General features: G+C 37.5%; 1 protein-coding gene across 4 annotated transcripts in view; it reads right to left on the bottom strand.

Moving 5' to 3' along the window:
- The window catches only part of ERC1 (ELKS/RAB6-interacting/CAST family member 1), a 500,457-nt gene that overhangs the window by 276,950 nt on the left and 198,535 nt on the right, over positions 1 to 24,972 (bottom strand). For all 4 annotated transcript variants that reach the window (XM_077953260.1, XM_077953262.1, XM_077953261.1 and 1 more), the window contains one exon: positions 19,839 to 19,974. In XM_077953260.1, the coding sequence (XP_077809386.1) occupies positions 19,839 to 19,974 (136 nt within the window). The remainder of the gene's footprint in view (positions 1 to 19,838; positions 19,975 to 24,972) is intronic.

Genomic DNA, 24,972 nt, shown 5'->3' with positions numbered 1-24,972 from the left:
GACAGGGTGTGGGAGAGGACCACACAAGGGCATGCACACCAGGAGGTAAAGGATGACTTGGAGTCAAACGGAAGGAGGGTGTCACACAACCTGAGGATGTAGCTCCAGTATAACAAAACTGGATTACCGATGAAGACCAAATTCCTTCTCAAAGACAAATGCCTGTTAGGCTAACAGGACCTCTACTACAAAAACACAGCTGCCGGTATGAGACTGTATTAAAATGGAACCCGAACATACCTAAAATCTAAAGGCAGATATTAAGGACACTACAGAATTGAGGTATGGCTCAGCATTTCACTGAATGTGAAACCAGCAAAACACGCATTACATCAGGAATTATTCAGAATAAACTCTGCGAATGAACTGAATTCTAATAAGATATTTTCTTGTGACTATGATTACAAATTAGAGTAATTCAACATATTCATAAATAGTTCAACACCAAGATTACTCAGCGATAGGCCAATCATCAAAGTTCAACTGAAAAAAAATTGGGCAAATGTTTTAAGAGATATACAATGGAGGTTCATGAATAAGCTTAGTCATCACATTTGAGTGAATCCTCACATTTGACTGTTGGGAATCAATTTTTTTTTTTTTTAAGAAATATGAGAATGAAATACTCAGAGTCTATTGGCCCCCAATGAATAAAGACCCTCCTTCAACTCCTGTTTCCTCATGAATTTTCATTATAACTGATTCTAGTCTTAAAGTAGACACGGGAAAAAGTTTAAAAAAAAAAAGCCAAAAACAGAGTCCAATTTTAAATTATAACTGTGTATTTCAAAATTGTTTTTGAATAAGTAGATTTCATCAGAGTGAACAGGCAACCTACAGAATGGGAGAAAATTTTTGCAATCTATCCATCTGACCAAGGGCTAATATCCAGAATCTACAAAGAACTTAAACAAATTTACAAGAAAAAAGCAAACCCCATCAAAAAATGGGCAAAGGATATGAACAGGCACTTCTCAAAAGAAGACATTTATGCAGCCAACAGACATATGAAAAAATGCTCATCATCACTGGTCATTAGAGAAATGTAAATCAAAACCACAATGAGATACCATCTCATGCCAGTTAGAATGGTGATCATTAAACTCACACCTGTAATCCCAGCACTTTGGGAGGCTGAGGTGGGTGGATCACGAGGTCAGGAGACTGAGACCATCCTGGCTAACATGGTGAAACCCTGTCTCTACTAAAAAAAAAATAAAAAAAAAATTAGCCGGGCCTGGTGGCGAGCGCCTGTAGTCCCAGCTACTCAGGAGGCTGAGTCGGGAGAATGGCGTGAACCTGGGAGGTGGAGCTTGCAGTGAGCCGAGATTGAGCCACTGCACTCCAGCCTGGGCGACAGAGTGAGACTCCGTCTCAAAAAACCAAACCAAACCAAAACAAAACAAAACAAACTCAGGAAACAACAGATGCTGAAGAGGTTGTGGAAAAACAGGAACCCTTTTACACTGTTGGCAGTGTAAATTAGTTCAACCATTGTGGAAGACAGTGTGGTGATTCCTCAAGGATCTAGAACTAGAAACACCATTTGACCTGGCAATCCCATTACTGGGTATATACCCAAAGGACTATAAATCATTCTATGATAAAGACACATGCACACGTATGTTTATTGCGGCACTATTCACAATAGCAAAGACTTGGAACCAACCCAAATGCCCGTCAATGATAGACTGGATTAAGAAAATGTGGCACATATACACCATGGAATACTATGCAGCCATAAAAAAGGATAAGTTCATGTCCTTTGCAGGGACATGGATGAAAACATGTCCTGGAATATAATTCTCAGCAAAGTAACACAAGAACAGAAAACCAAACACTGCATGTTCTCACTCATAAGTGGGAGTTGAACAATCAGAACACATGGACATAGGGAGGAGAACATCACACACTGGGGCCGGTTGGTGGGGTGTGGGGCTGGGGGAAGGATAACATTAGGAGAAATACCTCATGTAGGTAATGGGTTGATTGATGCAGCAAATCACCATGGCACGTATATACCTACGTAACAAACCTGCACACTCTGCACACAGAACCCAGAACTTAAAGTATTTAAAAAAAAAAAAAGTAGATTTGAGATGTTTTCACCACAAAGAAATGATAAGTATGTGAGACGATGGATATGTTAATTAGCCTGATTTGATCGTTCCACAATGCATATATGTATTCAAACATCACCATACATATGTACAATTATTATTTGTCAATTAAAAATAAAGCCTGTAATCCCATCACTTTGGGAAGCTGAGGTGGGTGGATCACCTGAGGTCAGGAGTTCAAGACCAGTCTGGCCAACATGGTGAAACCCCATCTCTACTAAAAATACAAAAATTATCCAGGGTGGTGGTGCACACCTGTAATCCCAGCCACTCGGGAGGCTGAAGCAGGGAGAACTGCCTGAACTGGGGAGACAGTGGTTGTAGTGAGCCAAGATTATGCCACTGCACTCCAGCCTGGGAGAGGGAATAAGACTCTGGCTCAAAAAAATATATAAAATAAAATAAAATTTTAAAAATTTCAAAGGGGAATTATTAGGTTGGTGCCAAATCAATTGTGGTTTTTGCCATCAATACATGTACTGTTTGTAGATAAGCCATTTTATAGCACTCATTAATTAGAAAAAAGCATTAAATTGGCAGCCTAGGGGAATAAGACTAAGTAGAGAAGAGTTTTATTTCATTCACCTACCCTACCTTGGTTATTTCACTCTGCTTAAACAATTCAGGCAACCCCGAATTTAGAAATGTACAGTGTGTCACAGACATCTCACTTAACAGCTATCCAGAGATAGCAGAAGAACAGGCTTTATCATTTTAAATATTTCATATCACCTAAAATGAAAGCAGTATCTTTAGAGTTTTACTTCAACTGCTATTAATCACATTTGCACTCACCAAAACGAACCCAGACCATTTTTCCCACCACTAGATTACGTAACTGAAGCCTGCTTTTGCCAATCTCATATATTTGCTGAAATCAAATAAGAATACTTCCCTCACAGAGTATAGGGTTCACGGCAGGAGGTCTGTGTGACTACTTTGAGGGGTCTGGTAGAGGGAGAAGAAGGAAGACCTTTCAAAGAATTCCTCATCTCCTTAAATAAGAAGACTCCTGTATTGAAAGAGACGAGGGCAGAAGTTGGGGCAGCCTAACTACAGCTTCACTCAGGCAGATTAACCGGGAGAGGCTGGACTCTACAGCAACTCTCACGATACCACTCCCAATACATCTCTCAGAATTTTACTTCTTGGCGTCAGCTCTGTCAACACCAAACTACACAGCAATGCAGCTGTAAGACTCTAGCCTCCGTTGCCTTTTAAAAAAAATTTTTTTAGATGGAGTTTCGCTCTTGTCGCCCAGGCTGGAGTGCAATGGCTCGATCTCGGCTCACCGCAACCTCCGCCTCCCAGGTTCAAGCGATTCTCCTGCCTCGGCCTCCAGAGTAGCTGGGATTACAGGCAGGCAGCGCCACGCCCGGCTAATTTTGTATTTTTCGTAGAGATGGGGTTTCTCCATGTTGGTCAGGCTGGTCTTGAACCCCTGACCTCAGGTGATCTGCCCGCCTCGGCCTCCCAAAGTGCTGGGATTACAGGTGTGAGCCACTGCGCCCGGCTAACTGCCTTTCTTTCCAATCAAACGTTCAATCAGAAAAGCAAAGGCAAAAGAGAAACCACAATTAAAATTTAATTTGTTGTTCCCTCAGAAACTGTTAATAAGGCTGTATAGTAACATAAAGAAGAGCTACTTGATAACGGTAGATCTCACTATGCTTTTGCCTTTTTCTGCAGCAGAAAGGAGGCCAATTCCGATTTCACAGAGATTACCCAAAGCAACAATCTCCCACATTCTCTCCTCCCTCTCCCAACTCTCATTCTGACATGGTAACGGAAGTCATTTATTTGAATTAATAATAAGAGCTGCTGCCTTGGAAGTAAACACCACTTACCAGATAGACTTTAACCTGTTCTGAACGATATTAATGTTAACTGCTATCCATTATCCTTAATGTAAAGAGACAGTAATTCTTTATTACCCTCAACCCCACTGCTTATTCTGCCTCCCTCTTCCCCATCCCCCAAGCATATATACACATCCAGAAGATTTCATTAAAATCATTCAACATGTCAGAATTCATTTACCAACTTCTCAGATGCTTTGTGGGGAAAAATACTGAAGCCATATGCATTGATGAAGTGAAAGCTAGCATAACACAGAGACAGAATTTGGTTACATACCAACTACTTTAAGGCAATACTGTGGGTTAAAATTTAAAAATATTCTCTGCCTCCTTCTCTTTAAAACTCCTCAAATATCTCCCCTCAGAGTGCTGCTCTGTTATAACCTCAATTGTTAAAAACCAAAGTCAAAACAAAAGCAGATGTATTTCATTAAATAAACAGAAAAGTACACATATAAAAATGATGCTTTATATCAATGAATTTTACAGAACATATAGCACAAATATCCCATATAGACTGGGAAGGTTCTCATCTTGAAAATCATGGTAGCTGAGTATGAGAAACTTGGGCAAGGACATGTGGTTTACCTAATCCTAGGACACTATAAATCTTTGATCTGTAATGCTTATAAAAAGAACAAGCATACGTTTTCAAAGTCTTTACCGAAAATTCCCCAAAATAACTTTTCCTTAAAATAACAGACACTGATGTAGTCCGTAAGAGGCTGACTTTTGCCTCTGAGGTCTTAGAAAACGGACTATTTACATACCTGATTCTGTTCTCTCAAAAAATAAAAGGATTAGTATTCAGTGGCATAATAAGGCAACTATAATTAACAACACTTTGTTGTACATGTTAAAATACCTAAAAGAACAGAATTATAATGTTCCTAACACAGAGAAATGATAAATGCTTGAGGTGATGAGTGCCCTAATTACCCTGATCTGGTCATTACACATTGCAAGCTTGTATCAAAACATCACGCGTACCTCGCAAATATGTGTAACTATTATGTATCCCTTATAATTAAAAATAAAATTTAAGAGAAAAAGAATCTCACTGGAGACTTTTGCTTCCAAATGCAAACCAAGAAGAGCTCACACAACACAAAGGAAAGGAGTAAACCATTCATCTCGCTGATAACGTAGTGTCCGCTTTTTGATAATTTTAGTGCCTAAAGTAATTTTATTCATCATTTTATGGAGAGCACGTTAGTCCTATCAATAAACAGTCTTTCAATAAATTTCACTGCTATTAAATTGAACTGACATGTGGTCAGAGGGAAAAGTACTATAGAGTCCATTTCAAACACTGCAGAATTTTAAAAAATAATGTTAACCCGTGATTTTGCTTTTTTTCTAAATGGTAAAAAATGGCCCCGTTTGAGACAGGAGTTTTTAAAAGCTGCACACAATTGGTATAGATGCTTCGCCTGCAGTAAGAGAGAATTTTCACGCGTAATTTCAGCAACTATCCACAGGGATGTAAAAACAGATGCTGATTTATAGGCAAACTTTTCCATTGTGATCCGTTACTCTAACATTCATTAAGAACACCATAAAAACTCACCTACGACAATATTCTATACAGAAAAAGCCCTGTTCTACTAAGAAAAAATGTTTATTAAAAAGGAAGAGGCCGGGCGCGGTGGCTCAAGCCTGTAATCCCAGCACTTTGGGAGGCCGAGACGGGCGGATCACGAGGTCAGGAGATCGAGACCATCCTGGCTAACACGGTGAAACCCCGTCTCTACTAAAAATACAAAAAACTAGCCGGGCGAGGTGGCGGCGCCTGTAGTCCCAGCTACTCGGGAGGCTGAGGCAGGAGAATGGCGTAAACCCGGGAGGCGGAGCTTGCAGTGAGCTGAGATCCGGGCACTGCACTCCAGCCTGGGCGACAGAGCGAGACTCCGTCTCAAAAAAAAAAAAGGAAGAAATGATACAGGGTTAAACATTTAAATAGGTGAAGGAGAAGTTCTAGAAACAGGAAACCAAAATTTATTTTTGCAAAAACAAGAACATTAATAAATTAGATGTACCCAGCATGTGACAAATCACATACTATTTCTAGAAACAGTATTTCTAAAAAGATGTCAGACAATCTTAATTTTTATAAAACGCTTTCTTAAATAATTATCCTCCTGGCAAATCTAAAAATGAAGTATAAGAAGTGTTCATCTCAGAAAGGAAAAAAATCTCTTATCAAAATGAAGAAACTGTTTTTGTAGACAGAGTTAAATCAAATTACAGAGAAAAACACAAATGTTTCGTTGACTATATATCTAAGAAGAGAATATGCTTAAATATATGTAAAGCTGATTTTCCCCGTCTCTATTTCCATTGTTTCACTTTCTTTGAACTTTATTCTTAATATTCATTGGTCTTGGGAGAGCTGACTCAGCACCACAGCGTTCTTTCAGCAGTTCCATTAATCTCTCACAACAACCTCTTTCAAGGTTAAATTCAGATACTTATCTTTGTTATAAAGAAAAACAAAGCCCCAAACTACTATTGATAGGAGCCTCCTTTCAGTCCACTCTACTTTGTATTATTAGGATGTGACTAAAACTTATAGCCTTGCCGAAAGGTATATCTGAGTGTTACTGCTCAAAGAATTAATATTCTCAACTAAGGGAAGATGGCATTTCCCGTGTTAAAACATACAAGGCTCTTAAAGGACAGCCTACGGAATTTTAGAGAATATTTATTAGGATGCTGAACTGAATATCATTCCATTTCAAGAAAATTATAACTAAATTAAATTTTATTATTTATAACTCAACAAGTACAGCTATAATTAATGAACCTATGTAAAACAATGTTTAAGAAAAACTAAAAAGAAACTTTAAAGCAATTCTTCACTTAAGGCAGACATAAACTAGTTGAGAAGGGAAAATTAAATTGGTTAAGTCACACAGGCAATTATAAAACAATGTATTGAAAAGTATGTCAACAATAAAGCATGATTAAACACACAGGCTAAGGAACAATGGGTAAGAAAGTAACAAGTCCAGGTAGAGTTCATCAACAAAAGTTAATTTTAAGGCAGAATCTTTATGTAGTAAAACTGGAAATCCACAGGAAAAAGATTCTGCGTAAGTAGAAGAGTATACATTAGGAAAACAATGTGTTATATTCAAAGAACACCAACACTGTCAGCTTGTGTAAAACAGAGAAGCCATGCATCCAACCTAAAGATGAGGTTAAAAACAGAGAGCTTGGTTTCATAGGAGGCTCCAAATGCCAGGTGCAATGGTCTGAATCAGATCAGATCACAATCAGAATCAGAATCTAAATTTTGTGTGCCCCCCAAAAAATTTGTATGTTGAAATCTAATCACCAATGTGATGGTATTAGGAGGTGGAGCTTTTGGGAGGTCATTAGGTCATGAGAGCAGAGCCCTCATGAATGGCATTAATGCCCTTATAAAAGAGACTGCAGAGAGCTGCCTTGCCCCTTCCACCATGTGAGGACACAAAAAGAAGGTGCTACCTATGAACCAGAAAGTGCACCTGTACCAGACACCAGATCTGCTGCTTCCTTGATTTTGGACTTTCCAGGCACAGAACGGTGAGAAATAAATTTCTATTGTTTATAAGCTAGCCAGTTTACAGTATTTTACTATAACAGCCCAAACAGACTAAGAGACCAGGCTAAGATGCATGTGACTGAAAGTTCTTGACATCGATAGATACAATTAAAATCTATAAACATTTATGAAGTACCAACTATATGTAAAATACCAAGACATGATTCCCAAGCTCAAGTATGTGGAGGAACCAGCACACAAGTAGTATATAATACAAAGTAATATAAAATAAATCGCAAAATCAATGCAGACACAAACGAATGAAATTACAACGGAAGGTATGATTAATTCCAACTGTGAGGATTTAAGCAGCTTCACAAGAAAAAGCATCTGACCCTTAAAAGATGGGTAGGCTTTCAAGAGAAAGCTTTTTTTAATCCCCAAATCACCAACAGTCAAATCAGCTAAGACTAGGCTTCTATACGCTTTAAAGGCTCTTGCTGTTGCTGGAATTTACCTAATTTCAGTTCTGTGTACAGCAATTACTATAATTAAAATTACTGTACTTGTATTATAACACATCTTTTGACATTCAGCAGAAATAAAAAGTTGTAGTAAGTAATGTAAAGTATAATCCATGCATTTTGGAGGCCAAGGCAGAAGGACTGCTTGAGGCCTGGAGTTCAAGTCCAGCCTGGGCAACATAGCAAGACTCAGTCTCTACTTAAAATAAGAAAAAAAAAATTAGCCAGGTATGGTGGCACACCCCTACAGTCCCAGCTACTCCAGAGGCTGAGGCAGGAGAATTGCTTAAGTCCAGGAGTGTGAGGCTGCAGTGAACTATGATCATGCCACTGCACTCTAGCCTGAGTGACAGAGCGAGACTGTCTCTAAAAAAAAATTTTTTTAATATAAATAAAAACCGCTCTCCACCACTCTCACAGAGCCCTTACCAGAATGTGAGCTTCTTGAGAGTATGAAGCTTGTCTTGTGCAACATTATTTCTAGCCTAGAAAACTGCCCAGCACAAAAAGGCATGAAATAGTGAGCAAACACTTTCTGTATGACTCTTGTCCTATTCCAAGCATTCTCCAAATATTGCAAAAAACAGTATCCTGAAAATGCAAATCAGATCCTGTCAACTTTTCGCGTAGAATGTTTCACTGCTTGTAAAATCTAAATAACTTTTCATGGCCTCTAAGGTCCCTTTTGACCTAATCCTTACCTATTCTCTACTTTGAAAATGCCAAGCTTTTCACTGCCGTATGGATAACCTCAATTTTAAAAACTGTTTTCTCCACTTTTTATATGGCTTTTTCAGATCTCAATGTCATATCCTTTGGGAGGACTCCTCTGATGTCACTACCTAAATTTGTCGTCCAAAACATCTCCCTCCCCCATCATCTATCACAGAGTCCTGTTTATTTCTTTGTAGTACTTACCCTGGTTGATATTTACTTATTTGTTTAGTTTTATTGTTTTTCCATGAGACAATGTTCCAGAAGGGCAGAGAACATGTCTTTTCACCACTGTATAACCAAAGATTAGCAACAGTGCCCGACACTTAGAAAGCATTCGATAAATTTATATTGAAAAAATGAAAGACATCTCAAGTATGTCTAAAAATGAGTAAAGTTAAACCTTCTATACTTGAAGGATACAGACAGGTCAAGGTTCATCTCTAGGCCTAGGTATAACTCTACTGATAATAGCCATATTACATCATCATGGCTTGAGGATTTGAGTCAAATCTTTAGAATGATCAACTTTATTAGCTACATCTTTTTTATTTTTCCTTTTTTGAGATGGAGTTTTGCTCTTGTTGCCCAGGCTACAGTGAAGTGGCATGATCTCGGCTCACCGCAACCTCCACCTCCCAGGTTCAAGGAATTCTCCTGCCTCAGCCTCCCGAGTAGCTGGGATTACAGGCATGTGCCACCACGCCCGGCTAATGTTGTATTTTTAGTAGAGACGGGGTTTCCCCATGTTGGTCAGGCTGGTCTTGAATTCCCAACCTCAGGTGATCCGCCAGCCTCGGCCTCCCAAAGTGCTGGGATTACAGATATGAGCCACCGTGCCCAGCCTGATCAGCTACATTCTTAATTAAACTATGGGTTTAGGAAGTCAACAATATGAGAACATAATATCTGCATTCCTAAGTTCAGGAAAAATGCCTGAGCTAACTACCCTGTAACGTTAATTTTGGTAGTAAGCCATCTTTAAATTCAAAAGCGTACTTATTTCAAAGGGATGGCAAAGTGAAGTGGGTGATTAAAAGTGCTGAGAAATAGAGTGTCAATACATTTTTTAAATAAAACTTTTATTCTGAACGAATTATAGACATACAGAAAAGCTGCAAAAACAGAACAGTGCCCATCTACTCCTTATTCAGGCTCCTGTAATGTTAACAGCTTACAAAACTATAGTAAAATGATCAAAACTAGGAAATTAACATTGGTTCAATGCTATTTACCCACCTGCGAACCTTACTTTCATTGTTTTTCCACCAGTGTCCTTTCTTTCTGGATTTTTTTTTTCTTAGGGTCTCACTCTGTCCTGTAGGCTGAAGTGCAGTGGTCCAAACAGGGTTCACTGCAACCTCAAACTCCTGGGCTGAAGTGATTCTCCCACTTCAGCCTCCCAGTAGCTGGGACTACAGGTACGCACCACTATACCCAGCCATCCCTCTTCAGCCTCCCAGTAGCTGGGACTACAGGTATGCACCGCTATACCCAGCCAATTCTCTGTTCCCTTTCCTGAAATCTGCTTTAGTCCAAGACCCCACAATTCATTTAGCTGACATTTCCCCTCAAATCCATCTGTAACTGCTCAGTCTTTCCTTGTCTTTCATCATCTTGACATATTTAAAGTGTACTGCTCAGTTATTTTGTAAAATGTCCCAGAATTTGCGTCTGTGTGGCATGTTCTCATTATTGGAATGAGGTTACACATTTTCAGAGAGAATACCACAGAAATGATACTGTGTCCCTCTCAGTGCCTTGTATCAAGGGGTTCGGGAGGTTCATGTCTCTGTATTACTGGTAATGTTAACTCTAAACACTTTGTTAAGGTGGCCTGGTAGGTTTCTTCACTGAAAAGTTACAGTCTTCTGTTAAAATAAACAAACACCTTGGGGAAAACATTTTGAGACTATGAAAGTCATGTTTAACCTCAAACTTTCACACACTAATTTTCACAACCATCAGTTTGTCTCATGGTGATTTTCTTTTGGTTTATTCCCATCTATACATATTAATTGAAATTCTTCTATGAGAAAGAGCCGTCTGTCCATATGCCATTTATTTATTTGATTACTTGTTTATATCAGCATAAACTCATGGATATATATTTTATTCTACGATTAAAATACTATCTTTTTTTGCTCACACATTTCATTTCTTTTTTAAAACTGCCAGTCTCTTGTGTAGATTCACCACGATGAATTTAAGCACTCTCCTACCTATAGGCAATTAGGTTTTCAAAATTTTGCAATTAGGAATAATGTTGTAAGTCACCTTGTACATATGTATTTTTATATTTTTGGACATGTATATGCATATAAATCTAGACATGGGATAGCTGCCTCTAAAGATCTACACATGTATATCATATATAACCCATATAAAAAAATCACTTTGAGGCCTGGTGCAGTGACTCATGCCTATCATCCCAGCATCCTGGGAGGCAAAGGTGGGAGGATCACTTGAGGCCAGGAGTTCGAGACCAGCCTGGGCAACACAGTAAGACTCAGTCTCTATTTAAAAAAAGAAAAAAAAATCACTTTGGGAACTTTAATAATATTTAAATATAAAGAGGCTTTTGAGACCAAAAACTGTGAAATAAGTCACTACAAATCACAGTAACTAACTGTCCAAAACACAAAGGTACAAATAGGATACAACTCAGTGGCAATGTGACATCATAAGGAAGAGTATTCACATCGAAGGCCATGATAAATGACAAAAAGGTGTTTAGAATCTCTGGGATCCTCAGATTCTCTCAATTTTTTAGGTATCATTTTCATTCCACATGTAAGACAGTGTTTAATCTAATCAGAACATGATTAATGTGTTGAACCAAAAACAAACAAACAGCAAAGTAACCACTTACTTCCAAACTCACTTTCTGTCAAAAGGAATTACTCTTGGTACCATCTGAAGTATTCAAAGAATGGAAAATTGAAAAGAAATGAAGTTGTCTTTTCAGAAGACTTTCAATATAAATGTGGAATTCTGAATTAAATAAAAAACACAGTACAAGGACAATAAAGGTGTGGATGATACATATAACTAATACAAATGAATCTCACAAATCATAATCAACAAAAGAAGTGAAAAAGAATAAATATAATTCCATTTATTGAAGTACAAAATATATAAGGCGGGCGGACCACGAGGTCAGGAGATCGAGACCATCCTGGCTAACACAGTGAAACCCCGTCTCTACTAAAAATACAAAAAATTAGCCGGGCGTGGTGGCGGGTGCCTGTAGTCCCAGCTACTAGGGAGGCTGAGGCAGGAGAATGGCGTGAACCCAGAGGCAGAGCTTGCAGTGAGCCAAGATTGCGCCACTGCACCCCAGCCTGGGCGACAGAGCGAGATTCCGTCTCAAAACAAACAAACACATTAAGTACAGGGCCAGGTGTGCTGGCTCATGCCTGTAATCCCAGCACTTCTGGTGGCCGAGGCAGGCAGATCACATGATGCCAGGACCAGCCTGGTCAACATGGTGAAACCCCATCTCTAATAAAAACACACAAAATTAGCCAGGCATAGTGGCACATGCCTGGAATCCCAGCTACTCGGGTGGCTGAGGCATGAGAATCACTTGAACCTGGTAGAAAGAGGCTGCAGTGAGCTGAGATCACACCACTGCATTCCTTCCTGGGTGACAGAGGAAGACCCTCTCTAAAAATAAAAATAAAATAAAATAAAATAAACCAACAACCATTAAGTATAAAACACTTAATAAATATTTTAATCCCAGAATTATTATACTTAAGATAGAAATACTAAAATAATTCCTTCAAAAAACAGAAATAAGGTAGTAATGTTTCCCTTTACTTCTCCTATTTCATGAAAACATCAACAGATCACCTAAATAGCCAGAAATTTAAAACACAAAACATTGTGATAAAAATGTTTAAAACAAGAAGACAGAATTAATTGCTATTCTACTATTCTATGACACACCAAATATAACCAAAGTCATTCGATTACAACTTTGGTGTGACAAATATTAAATAGTTTTAGAGCACCAAGTCTTCTTTCACAGTAATACAGAATACTTCAATCACATGGTATGCTAACTTCAATCTGGAATTATGTGCCTGAGAATGATGTTAATGTGTATGTTATGTAAATTACTCACTCACCACAACGCTCCTAGCGTTATTTCACATCACATTAGCGTATGGTACCAGAAAACTATGTACCGGGGCAATATTATTTGGTACTGTGGCACTGCCACTACAGAGTTTTAACTTAATAGCACTGGTCTTAGCTCTACATAGAAAAAAATATAAATATGGCCATACGTATTAGGTTTCCAAAGCTAATCATGAAAACTTCATCCACAGTAACACTCTGGATAAAGAACTGGTGTTCAAAGTGTTTCTAAATGTGGTTTCAAACTCAGCACTATTTGCAGTGTGGGCCGAATAACTCTTTGCTGTGGGGGCTATCCAGCAAACTACAGGATATTTAGCAGCATCCCAGCACTCTGCTCACTAGGTGACAGCAGCACCTCTCAAGTTGCAAACGTCCCCAGACAGTGCCAAATACTCCTTAGGGCCAAAATTGAGCCTTAATTGAGAACCACTGCTCGAAATGAAGTAACATGAGGCAAATTTCTCACAAAATTCTACTGGAAAAATTAAAAGTTCCCTCCTAATGAAGTGAATGCCTCCTTTTATAGGAAAATTCTAGAATCTCTCACGTTTCATTACATCCCTACAGTAGCACCTCAGTATCTTCTGGGGATTGGTTCTAAAACTCCCCTGGAATATAAAAATCCACAGATGCTCAAGTCCCTGATATAAAATGTTATCGTATTTGCAGATAATCTATGCACATCTTCGCATATAATTTAAATCATCTCTTGATTTCTTCTCATACCCAATACAGTGAAAACACTATGTAAACAGCTGGTATATTATTTTATTTTTTATTGTTTTATTATTCTGTTTTATTGGTGGTTTTTTCCATAATATTGTCAATCCACCATTGGCTGAGTATGGGTATGGAGGGCCCACTGTACCTGTTATGCTACTACTACCTAGTCCAGTCCTGTTAACATTTGCTCTTACAGAAGCTTTTACATGTGTCATCTCATTAACGCTCACAACCTTTAGAGACAGGAGCTTTGTAAGGAATTTGTCTCAGTTTTCATCCGGAGAAACATTATTTTATAGGCAAATACAATAAAGAGCATTTGCTAATACTTTTTTCAACTATTTTATGCCTTGAAGTTTCATTTGCTCTTTTCTTCTCTATGATTTACCAGAAATCTTTAATAATTTGGTTGTAATCTGGATATTAGCTTTCTTTAGAAAATATTTTATATTCCTTAAATCTTTAACATGATAAATAATAAACATAGATAGGAATAAAAAAAAGGAATGAATTTAGTTCCTGGCTACAGATGACTGAATAAATTACAAGTGATAATATTCTTTAAGTTATTTTAACAAACTAAAGAGACTCAAATGATATTTCAAAGCTTGTTGAAAAAACTGGTAAATTTACCTAGAAAAAAAGTTTGGAGATAAAGTTAATGATGTTGAAGATGATCTACTGACTTTGTAAACAAAGTGCAAAAGAAATGCAGAAAGGCTGGGCCCACGCCTGTCATCCCAGCACTTTGGGAGGCCAAGGCTGGTGGATGACCTGAGGTCAGGAGTTCAAGACCAGCCTGGTCAACATGGTGAAACCCCATCTCTACTAAAAATACAAAAAAATTAGCCAGGTGTGTAATCCCAGCTTCTTGGGAGGCTGAGGCAGAAGAATCACTTGAACCCAGGAGGTGAAGGCTGCAGCGAGCTGAGATCACACCACTGCACTCCAGGCTTGGGGACAGGGCAAAAGAGACTCCGTTTAAAAAAAAAAAAAAAAAATTGGATTAAAGACAAAACAATGAATCTAGAATGAAATGGAAACTTCTATGTGATTATCTAGCATATGATTAAATAGATTTAAAAAAATTTTTTAAAGAATACCTATTTACTAAGTGCTACCAGGAGAACTGGGTATCAGGGTAAAGAAAGAGTACTTTAAATTTATGTTTTATAAGATATATAAAATAAACTCCATATGCATTAAAGCAATGAACACTTACAAGAAACAAACACATACACACAGCTAAAGAACTCAAAGAAACTAATAAGTTTAACTGTGTTGCAAATGGGAGATTAAGTGAAGAAACAGCCTAGAAAGGACAAGGTAAGCAATTTAAAAGATTTTTTTTGAAAAGAGGTTTAAACAACACAATCATAAATTTCAAAAGAAAGATGACTGAAAGAGAAAAAATACACAACAATCATCATTCCTCAATGTCATTTATAACATAGCAATCCAAAGTAGGTGATATGCAAAGATCTTCATGATAGGTAGCAAATGTAATTAAAATGTGACACGGAAATTTCAGATAATAAATCATTACATGTGAAAAACGGACAGTGTCACTGAAGAAATGAAATATGACAACTTGAAGACGCCATTATACATGTGTAAAATGAGCAGAAAATTAAATAGAACCGAAGTGGCTATGGGGAAAACAGAACGCCTGCAAACTGCTGGGGGTTCTCTAAATTAGCTCATCTTTGGTAACAGAAATTTAAGAAAAGCTACAACACTTCATATACTTTAAGTTTGCTCTGAGAAATCACCAACAGAAATCACCAAATTGGGTACAATTCATCTGTACAAATTTGCTCGGTGAAAACTGAAAATTAGGTAATGTCCAGAAAAAGAGGAACGTGTGTAAAGCTACTGAACTCTGGAGTCAGCTGAGAATAGTAGTACAAGCATCAATATAAAACATATAACTCACGGAAATGCTTAAACGATAAAAAGTTTTTAAAAAGCAAAATACAAAAGAGTGTATATATGTATTAGTATTACAAGTAAGTAAAATTAAAGTTTAAAAGAAAATGTAGCGGGATGTAAACAATAAATATTATGGATTAATTATTTTTCTAGTACGTTAATTAAAAGTTATAATTTTTAAACAAAAGCCAAGGTATATGACCTTCAGTTTAAAAACAGAAGAAACCAACTCCATGAAATTCAAGCAAAGATATGAAAAAAGAAGTTACTTGGAAAATATAGGAAATATTTCTCAAGTAAAGGGAAAACACAAATAAGGAGTTTGGCTAAGAAATGAAGCCAGAGTCGGCCGGGCACGGTGGCTCAAGCCTGTAATCCCAGCACTTTGGGAGGCCGAGACGGGTGGATCACGAGGTCGGGAGATCGAGACCATCCTGGTTAACACGGTGAAACCCCGTCTCTACTAAAAAATACAAAAAACTAGCCGGGCAAGGTGGCGGGCGCCTGTAGTCCCAGCTACTCGGGAGGCTGAGGCAGGAGAATGGCGTGAACCCGGGAGGCGGAGCTTGCAGCGAGCTGAGATCCGGCCACTGCACTCCAGCCTGGGTGACAGAGCGAGACTCCGCCTCAAAAAAAAAAAAAAAAAAAAAAAAAAGAAATGAAGCCAGAGTCAAAGGCTCCATTCCAGGGCTATGTAAATATGGTTAAAAAGCTAGTTCAGAACTGAAAGGCACACTAAAGTCTAAGGAGTGAAGTCTCATCTCTCTTAAGACTCATTTTAGAGATATGAAAGTTTCAAGTGGTTAAGTGATATCTTTCTTTTTCAGCATTTTATTAGGGACAATTTCAAACATGCAAAAGTATAGGGAAGATAATATCATAAACCCCATGTCACCGTCACTCAGCTTCAATAACCTATCAAAAAATGGCCAACGCTTCCCCTACTACCACTGGAATTTTAAAAAGCAAATCCCAGTGTTAGGGCACTGGTGCCCCAGCAATCTCCAAAGTACTTTTAGAGTCTCATCATGAAGTTGCCAGATTTAAAAATACTTTGTTTTAAACAACTTACTCATCAGTCTTTCTTATGCTCCAGCTGTCTGTCCTAGGCCAATGAAAGCCCCTTCATTCTTGCTCCTGTGTCCATCCTTACATGACCCCAGCAGTCTTTGACAGGTTCTCAATTTTTCGTATCACATGATGCTATAGGGCAGTGATTTTTCAAAATGTGGTTCCTCGTCCAGGAATGTTATCGTCACCCAGGAACTTATTAGAAATGCAAATTCCCGGGGCTTTCCCCAAACTTACTGAATCAAAACCCCTAGGGATAGGAGACAGCAATCTGTAACAGCCCTCCATGGAACTCCAATGCACACATGTTTGAGAACTACTAATTTAGGTTTATCCCGTACATTTCTTGCTCTAATCCTGGAATGAGTAATTTCTCCAAGAATTCCTAACTTCTTTTATTTTTATTTAATTTATTTCAGAGACAGGGTTTTGTCCTGTCACATATGCTGGAGTACAGTGGCACAATCATAGCTCACTGCAACCCTGAACTCCTCGGATAAAGCAATTCTCCAGCCTCAGCCTCTAAAGTAACTTGGACCATACAGGTACACCATCCTGCCAGGCTAATTTCTTAAATTTTTTTAGAGACAGGGTCTCACTATGTTGCTCAGGTTGGTCTTGAACTCCTAGTCTCAAGTGATCCTCCATCCCTCACCTCCTGAGTCGCTAGGATTAGCATAAGCCACAATGCCCGGCTGTATTTCTTAATTATGTTGTTGTAAATGACAATCCAGTGGTAGGGAGTACCCCTAATACCCAGATTGTGATCTCTAAATATGATTAACGGGGCCAGGCACAGTGGCTCACGTCTATAATCCTAGCACTTTGGCAGGCTGACGCAGGAGGTTTGTGTGGAGCCAGGAGTTGGAGAACAGCCTAAGGCAACATAGTGAGACCTGGTCTCTACAAAAAATTTAAAAATTACAGGTCTGCAGTCCCAGCTACTCGGCAGGCTGAGACAGGAAGATCACACAACTGCCCTCCAGCCTAGGTGACAGAGTGAGACTGTCTGTAAAATAAGTAAATAAATAAATAAACAGAAATATACTTAAGTAACTGAGTAGTTAGTAAAAGAACTGAGATCAGATCCTAAGTATCCTAACTTGTAGTCCAGTGCTCTTTTCACGGTATTTGAATGAATTACATCTCTGTGTAACTTGCACATGGCCATCAGTTATCTTTTTCATAACTTTGATACTTATCATTTACTTAGACAATTTGGGGAAGTCAGTCATCCACTCTAAATTAGTTTTCCTTATATGTAAAATATAAATAATATAATCTATCTTATTTATCTTTTAGTTTATATAAAAAGGAAATAAGAGATTACATATGAAAGCACTTTTGGTGTTAAAACAACTGACAGAAGATTAGAAGAGTATTTTTGGTTCATAAAGACAGATTGCTAACAGAAAACATTAAATGATGAGAGGGGAAGATAAATGAAACAGTTAAGGCGTTAACATAAAGAGGGGCTTGCCTTATCATAAAATAAATATTTTCTACAATTAAACAACAATGTGGCCATAGTTCAAGAACGAAGGTTAAACTGAAATCCTAGAAACAGACTAATCATCAATTTCATAAAATATAAAGACATCAATTCAAGTTTGTGAGCAATGAAATAATTCCCTATAAACATTCTAGTGAAGTTGTTAGCAATAAAGAAAAAATATCCTCACCACACAAATACCATAAAATGAATTAAAAAGTAAAGGTAAAAATACGAAAGCACAGAACAACTTACAAGTATTTATGTGTAAATACATACTCTCAAAATGGGGATGAACTAAGCAAAACATTTATGGGAGGAAAAGCTAACAATGGAAGAGAGATTTAAATTACATTAACAAACAAAAGAAAATTCAACACTTGAAAAAACAATGTCACTGGTAATCAGAGAAATGTAAATTAACACAAAATGAAATATTTTCCACTCATCAGATTTGTATTTTGTTAACCAAAAAAAAGGAGGAATAACAGAAAGAGGAGAAAACTGCCAATATTAACTTATTGGCAAGGATGAGGAAAAACTGGTGTGCTGCTTTTTTCAAAATTTGGTGCATTTGAGGAAATTTTAGACTTTTTCTATAAATATAATCAGTAAAAGTTACATAAAAGAGGAATGAGAAAAATAAGTAAAAAGTAGAGTCTTCTTCATATGTTAAATGTATTTGCTGTAAAGCCTCAAAATGGCTTCTGCATAGTAACTCCTCCGAATCTCTCCAGTAAAGATTGTAATTGTGGCACATACACAGTATCAGACCCAATCAGAAACTGTTAACTAGAGAAAAACAATCTGGCAGTGGCTTAGACTCAGCATGAGTTTCAGAGACTCCAGCGCATCTACGGTATTCTTCCCTATAATCTAAACCTGCATTCTGAAGCATTATGATCAAGACAAAGAGGACAGTCCACAGATTCAGGAAGTCCCAGTTAAAATCATGGCTGAGCCATTCGGAAGTTGTGTGCATTTATGTACGTAACGCAATGTCTCTGAATCCATTTTCCCCGGTGCAAAATGTATACAATACCACCTGCTCCACTTGGATTACTGTGAAGGTTAGAACAAAACCAATGACCAGAGCCTAGTTTCAAATACTGAGGACCTAACTGGCACTTATGATATGATAGCTGCTACTGCTGTTATTGAGCCTGGTTTAATTAATCTGTGAATAATTAGGTTTAGGCATCAATGATCACTCCACTGAAGTGAAAAAATACAGTTTATATGTCACATTCTGTATGACTGTAAAATATTCTTGCTAAATTGAATATTTAAAAAGAGGAAAGGAAGGAAAGATAGAGGGAGGTTAGAAGGAAAAGAGGAAGAATGGAAAAAAGGAAGAAAGACACAAACTAAGATTAGCAATCCATTGTAATGGACGGAACTGGCAGAGAAGTACACTGACAACCCTGAAGCCTAATATAACCCACTCATTAAACTGTCATTGAACTTACCAATTACGTGTCATCAACTTGAAGCAAGATGAACTTTCTCCTATGCTGAGGTGACCTCATAAAGCTGTGGAATAAAACTTGCATTTTCTATTTAAAGCCATTCCTTCATTGCTAAACAGTTGGTCTGAGAGGAAGGCAGCAAGCAGGGTTAGAAAGAGAAAAAAGAGGAGGATAAAGATGAAGAGGAAAACAACATGCGATGATGGATCAAATCTCTTCACCCCATCCTTTCCGGTTCTCCTTGTGTTCTAACCTGGAGCTGCTGGGAGCTGTCGTTGAGGTTGTCCTCCCGTCGCCGAGCCTCCTCCAGCATTTGTGCACTCTTCTTTTTTTCCACCTGTTCCTTGTGCTTCAGATTTGCTACCTTCTTATTCTGGTCTTTCACTTGCCTAATGACAGAAGGAGAAGAATCAAGCTTTGCATATGCATGCATAGAAACAATATGTTTATTTAGAGACTTACACCAGTGACAATAAGGAGTCACTGAAAAACAACAAATAAATATATACTGTAAAATTTTTCCACAATTCCAAATTCTTTCCTGTCAGCGGGAGCATATTTGTTTACAAAAATAAGTTTTCCCATAAAGAACATGTATTTCAGCATGTACTCTATGAAGAACAATGAAAGCATAAAACAAAAGAAAGGCATGGGATAATCTGAAATGACTAAAAAGAAACCAAGTCAGAGATTTTGGAAACAGGGAAGCAGTCTCCTGACATCGATGCACGGAAATGTTAGAATGGCTGATAGAAAAAGAAAGTTTTGTAAAACAACTCTAATGTTACCATTATTAAACATTTCAAACATGCAATACACTGTATATAATGTAGATGTAGATGAAAATAACGACATAAAAATCTAGAAACCTAGCTTAAGAAATGGAACATTATATTCACTTCTGAAGCTCCCTGTTGTGCCTCTCTCTACTATTGGTCTATCCTCCATTAATAAGAACAACCTATATCTCGACATTTATGTTTAAAATCCCCTTGCTTTTATTATTGTTTTGCTACATATATATATATGAGCTGTTCATTTATAGCTTACATGTTTTTGAGCTTTATAAAGATAAATAATTATTTCTTTTTCTTTTTAGTACAGAATGATATTCAGTATTATTCCCTTTCAATAGGTTTCGAGACTTAGACCATTCAGAGTGTAATGTATCTTTTAATCCTCTCCACTTTCACTGAGGTGTGAAATAATACATGGCAATTATTTTAATCCACTCCCCCAAAGATCACAACTGGGTTGTTTCCATTTTCTTGCTATTTTAAATAACGCTGCTAGGTGCACTCTGATTTACCTGCGCAAGGAGATCTCTAAGGTATAGGCCTAGGAACTAAATTGCTAGGAAATACAGTAGGTATACCTTATTTTATTTTCCAAGAAGCTATATTAATTTATACTCTTGCTAGCTGTGCTTAACAGTGGCCATTATAACTCTTCACATCCATTAACACATGGTACTTTCTAAATGTTTCCAATCGGGTATAAAAAAAAATAGTACTTCATTATACTTTTAAAATGCATGTCAAATGCATTCAACCACCTTGGCTAAATATCTTATACAGTTTTTGGTCATTCCTGTTTCCACTTTTGTGAAATAGTTATTTGTGTCTTTTGTACATTTTTAAAATTAAGGTATCTTTTTCTTAATGACTTGTAGGTATTCTTTATACATTATAGATAATAATACTTTATCCGTCTGTTATATGTTATATAAGTATTTTCTTCTAGTCTATGATATCTTTACATCTTTTCATTGACAGAATTCAATTTTTTATTTTTTTTTGAGATGGGCTCTCAGTTGCTAAGGCTAGTGTGCAGTGGCACAATCTCAGCTCACTGCAGCCTTGACCTCCCAGGCTCAGGTGATTCTCCCACCTGAGCCTCCTGAATAGCTGGAATTACACACACGTGCCACCACACCCCGCTAATTTTTAGTAGAGACGAGGTTTCGCTATGTTGCCTATGCTGGTCTTGAACTCCTGGACTCAAGCAATCCACTGGCTTCCACCTCCAAGTGCTGGGATTACAGACATGAGTCACCATGTCCAGCTTAAAATTTTTAATTGTTTCAAATGTATCAATCTTCTCCTTTACAATATACAATTCTGTGACATTTCCACACAATCTTGTCCATCCCAAGTTCATAAAGATATTCCCCTAAAACGACGTTAACTTTGTCTTTCACGTTGTAGTCATTAATCCATCTGAAACCGACGTTGTATATATTATGAGGTAAGAACATACTTCTATTTTGAGGGGTCTGGTATAAGATAAGAATAAAATTTCTTTCTTTTACAAGTATTTAGAATGAATTTTCCCAGGAATATTTACATGCATTGCCATGTACAAAGTTTCTATATACATGTGTACCTGTTTTGTGGCTATGTTTGTATATTTCTGTGCCAGACCTATACCACCTTAATTACTATACCTTTACAAGAAGTAATTAGTAAGGCAAGGCTCCCTACCTTTTCCTTCTTCAAACCTGTCTTCGCTATTCTTGGCGCTTTACGCTTCTCATAGAAATTTCAGAACTAGCCAGTCAAGTTCCACCAAACCAACCAACCAACCACAGCAACAAAAAACCCAACAGCAGCCTCTGGGATTTTGATTCCAATTACACTGAAGCAATATCAGTTTGGGAAAAACTTCATGCTTTTGGATCTTTCAATTCATTAACATACTACAGATGCTCCTCAACTTACCATTGGGCTATATCCCAATAAACCCACCATAAGTTGAAAATATCCTAAGTTCAAAATGCATTTAAAGCACCTAATCTGGAAAATATCAGTTGTTTACTCTCTGGTTGTGTGACTAACTGGGATCTGTGGCTCACTACCACTGCCCAGCATCACAAGACAGTATCATACTACATACCACAGAAAAAGATCAAAATTCAAAGTATGGTTTTACTGAATGTGTATCACTTTTGCATTATTGTTAAGTCGAAAACTTGTCAGTGTGTTTATCTATTTCTTTAGGTCTCCTTAAAAGGCTTCTAACAAAGCGTTATAATTTTCCTCCATGAAAGATGTGTATATATTTTATTCCTATGTACATTATACGTTTTGTCATCATTTAAAATTCCATACATCATGTCATTACATCCTTATACATGCTTCCTTATGCATCTCCAAAAAAGAGCACTTCTCAACAATGTAAACTGTAACAAAATTAACTAATTTCTCAATATCAATATAGCCCATATTCAAATTTCCCCATTCGTATCAAAGTTTAGTTTTTACAGCTACTTTATTTGAATCAAAATACAAAAGTGCCCATACTTTGTACTTATTTGTTATATCCTTTCATCCCCTACTAATCTAGAGAAAAGTCTCTTACCTCCTCCAATGTACACTTTTTGAATGCCAGTGATTTTTTTTTTAAAGGAAATCCATTATTCCACACAATGACTCACATTCTGGATTGTATGTTTGCTTCTTCATGATAAAATTCAACTTGTTTCTCTGTATCTCTTGCTTTTTGTTTGTGCTGATACTGAATATTAGCTTTACAGACTTGAATATATTCAATTTTCATTTTTAGGTAAAAATAATAATTAATGGTGTTGTGTAACTGACATTGCCTCACATCTGAGAGCATATAATATAATGTCTGGTTTTCTAGCTCTTTTTTTTTTTGAGACAAGGTCTCATTCTGTTGCCCAGGCTGGAGTGCAAAGGTACAATGTTGGCTCACTGCAACCTCCACTCTCGGGTTCAAGCCATTCTGGTGCTTCGGCCTCCCAAGTAGCTGGGATTATAGACAAGCAACACCACGCCTGGCTAATTTTTGTATTTTTAGTAGAGAAGGGGTTTCACCATGTGGGCCAAGCTGGTCTCAAACTCCTGGCCTCAAGTGACCCACCCGCCTTGGCCTCCCAAAGTGCTGGGATTACAGGCATAAGCCACTGTGCCTGGTCCTTGGTTTTCTCACTCTTAAAGAGGCTAAGATTAACCAGTGCGTCAAGGCAGTGACAGCCTAGTCTCTTCTGCGTGTAGAGTTCACCTTTCCTCAACCTTCCACCTAATGACTCGATGCGCTAATGAACTTTTCCCAAATAAATCATTTTAATAACTTTTTAAAATTACATTTTCTAGTGGCTTTTTGCTGGCATATAAATAGGAATATGATTCCCATATATGGGTATTATATCTAGAAAACCTGTTAAATGCTCTTGCTAATTCTAATTATTTTTCTACAGATTTTTTTTCGGTTTTCTATATATTCGGTTTACAATTATATAATACATCACCAAAGTAAACCAATAAAGTCCTTATGACTGATCACAAAGGAATGGAGATTCATGAAATGACTGATAGAATTAAAGATTATCATCCTAAAGAGCCTCAATGAGATTCAAGAGAACCCAGAAACAAAAATCAGGAAACTCAACAAAAATCAGGAAAACAATACATGAACAAAACAAATAGTTTAATAAAGGAATAGAAACTCTAAAAGAACCAAACAGAAATCCTGAAACTGAAGAATACACTGACACCTAAAAAAAAAAATTAATAGCTTCAACAGGAAACCCAGTTATGCAGAAGAAAGCATCACTGAACTCAAACACACATTGTTTAAAATTATCCAGAGAAACTAAAGAGAAAAATGAATTAAAAATGACAAAAGCATACAGAAACTATGATGCACCATCAAATGAATGAATATGTGCATTATCAAGGTCCCAAAAGGAAAACAGAAGAAATATCTAGCTTACTTAAATGAATGTTTGTTCCCTGAGAACTTCTCAAATCTTGAAAGAAATATGGACATCTAGATTCATGAAGCTCAAAAGCTCAAGTCAAAGAAAATTACACTGAAACACATTATAATTGAATTCCGAAAAATCAAAGGCAAAGAGGAAATTTTGAAAGCAGCAGGAGACAAGCAACCTATATAATACAAGGAAACCCCCAACACACACACACACCACCATTACCACCATCAATAAGGCAATCAGTGCATTTCTCAGCCGAAACCTTGCAGATCAGGAGGGAATGAGATGATATAGTCAAAGTGCTAATAGATAAAAAATTGCCAGCCAAGAATATTATACGTAAGAAAGTTGTTGCTGGGTGCAGTGGCTCACGCCTGTAATCCCAGCACTTTAGGAGGCCGAAGTGGGTGGATCACAAGGTCAGGAGATCGAGACCATCCTGGCTAACACAGTGAAACCCTATCTCTACTAAACTACAAAAAATTAGCCGGGCGTGGTGGCACGCACCTGTAGTCCCAGCTACTGGGGAGGCTGAGGCAGGAGAATTGCTGGAATACAGGAGGCGGAGATTGCAGTGAGCTGAGAACACGCCACCGCACTCCTGCCTGGGCAACAGAGCGAGACTCCGTCTCAAAAGAAAAAAAAAATT

This window comes from Macaca mulatta, chromosome 11, assembly GCF_049350105.2.
Source record: "Macaca mulatta isolate MMU2019108-1 chromosome 11, T2T-MMU8v2.0, whole genome shotgun sequence".
Taxonomy (NCBI): domain Eukaryota; kingdom Metazoa; phylum Chordata; class Mammalia; order Primates; family Cercopithecidae; genus Macaca; species Macaca mulatta.
Note: the sequence above shows the minus strand (reverse complement) of the source record. Positions and strands in the feature narration are given on the sequence as shown.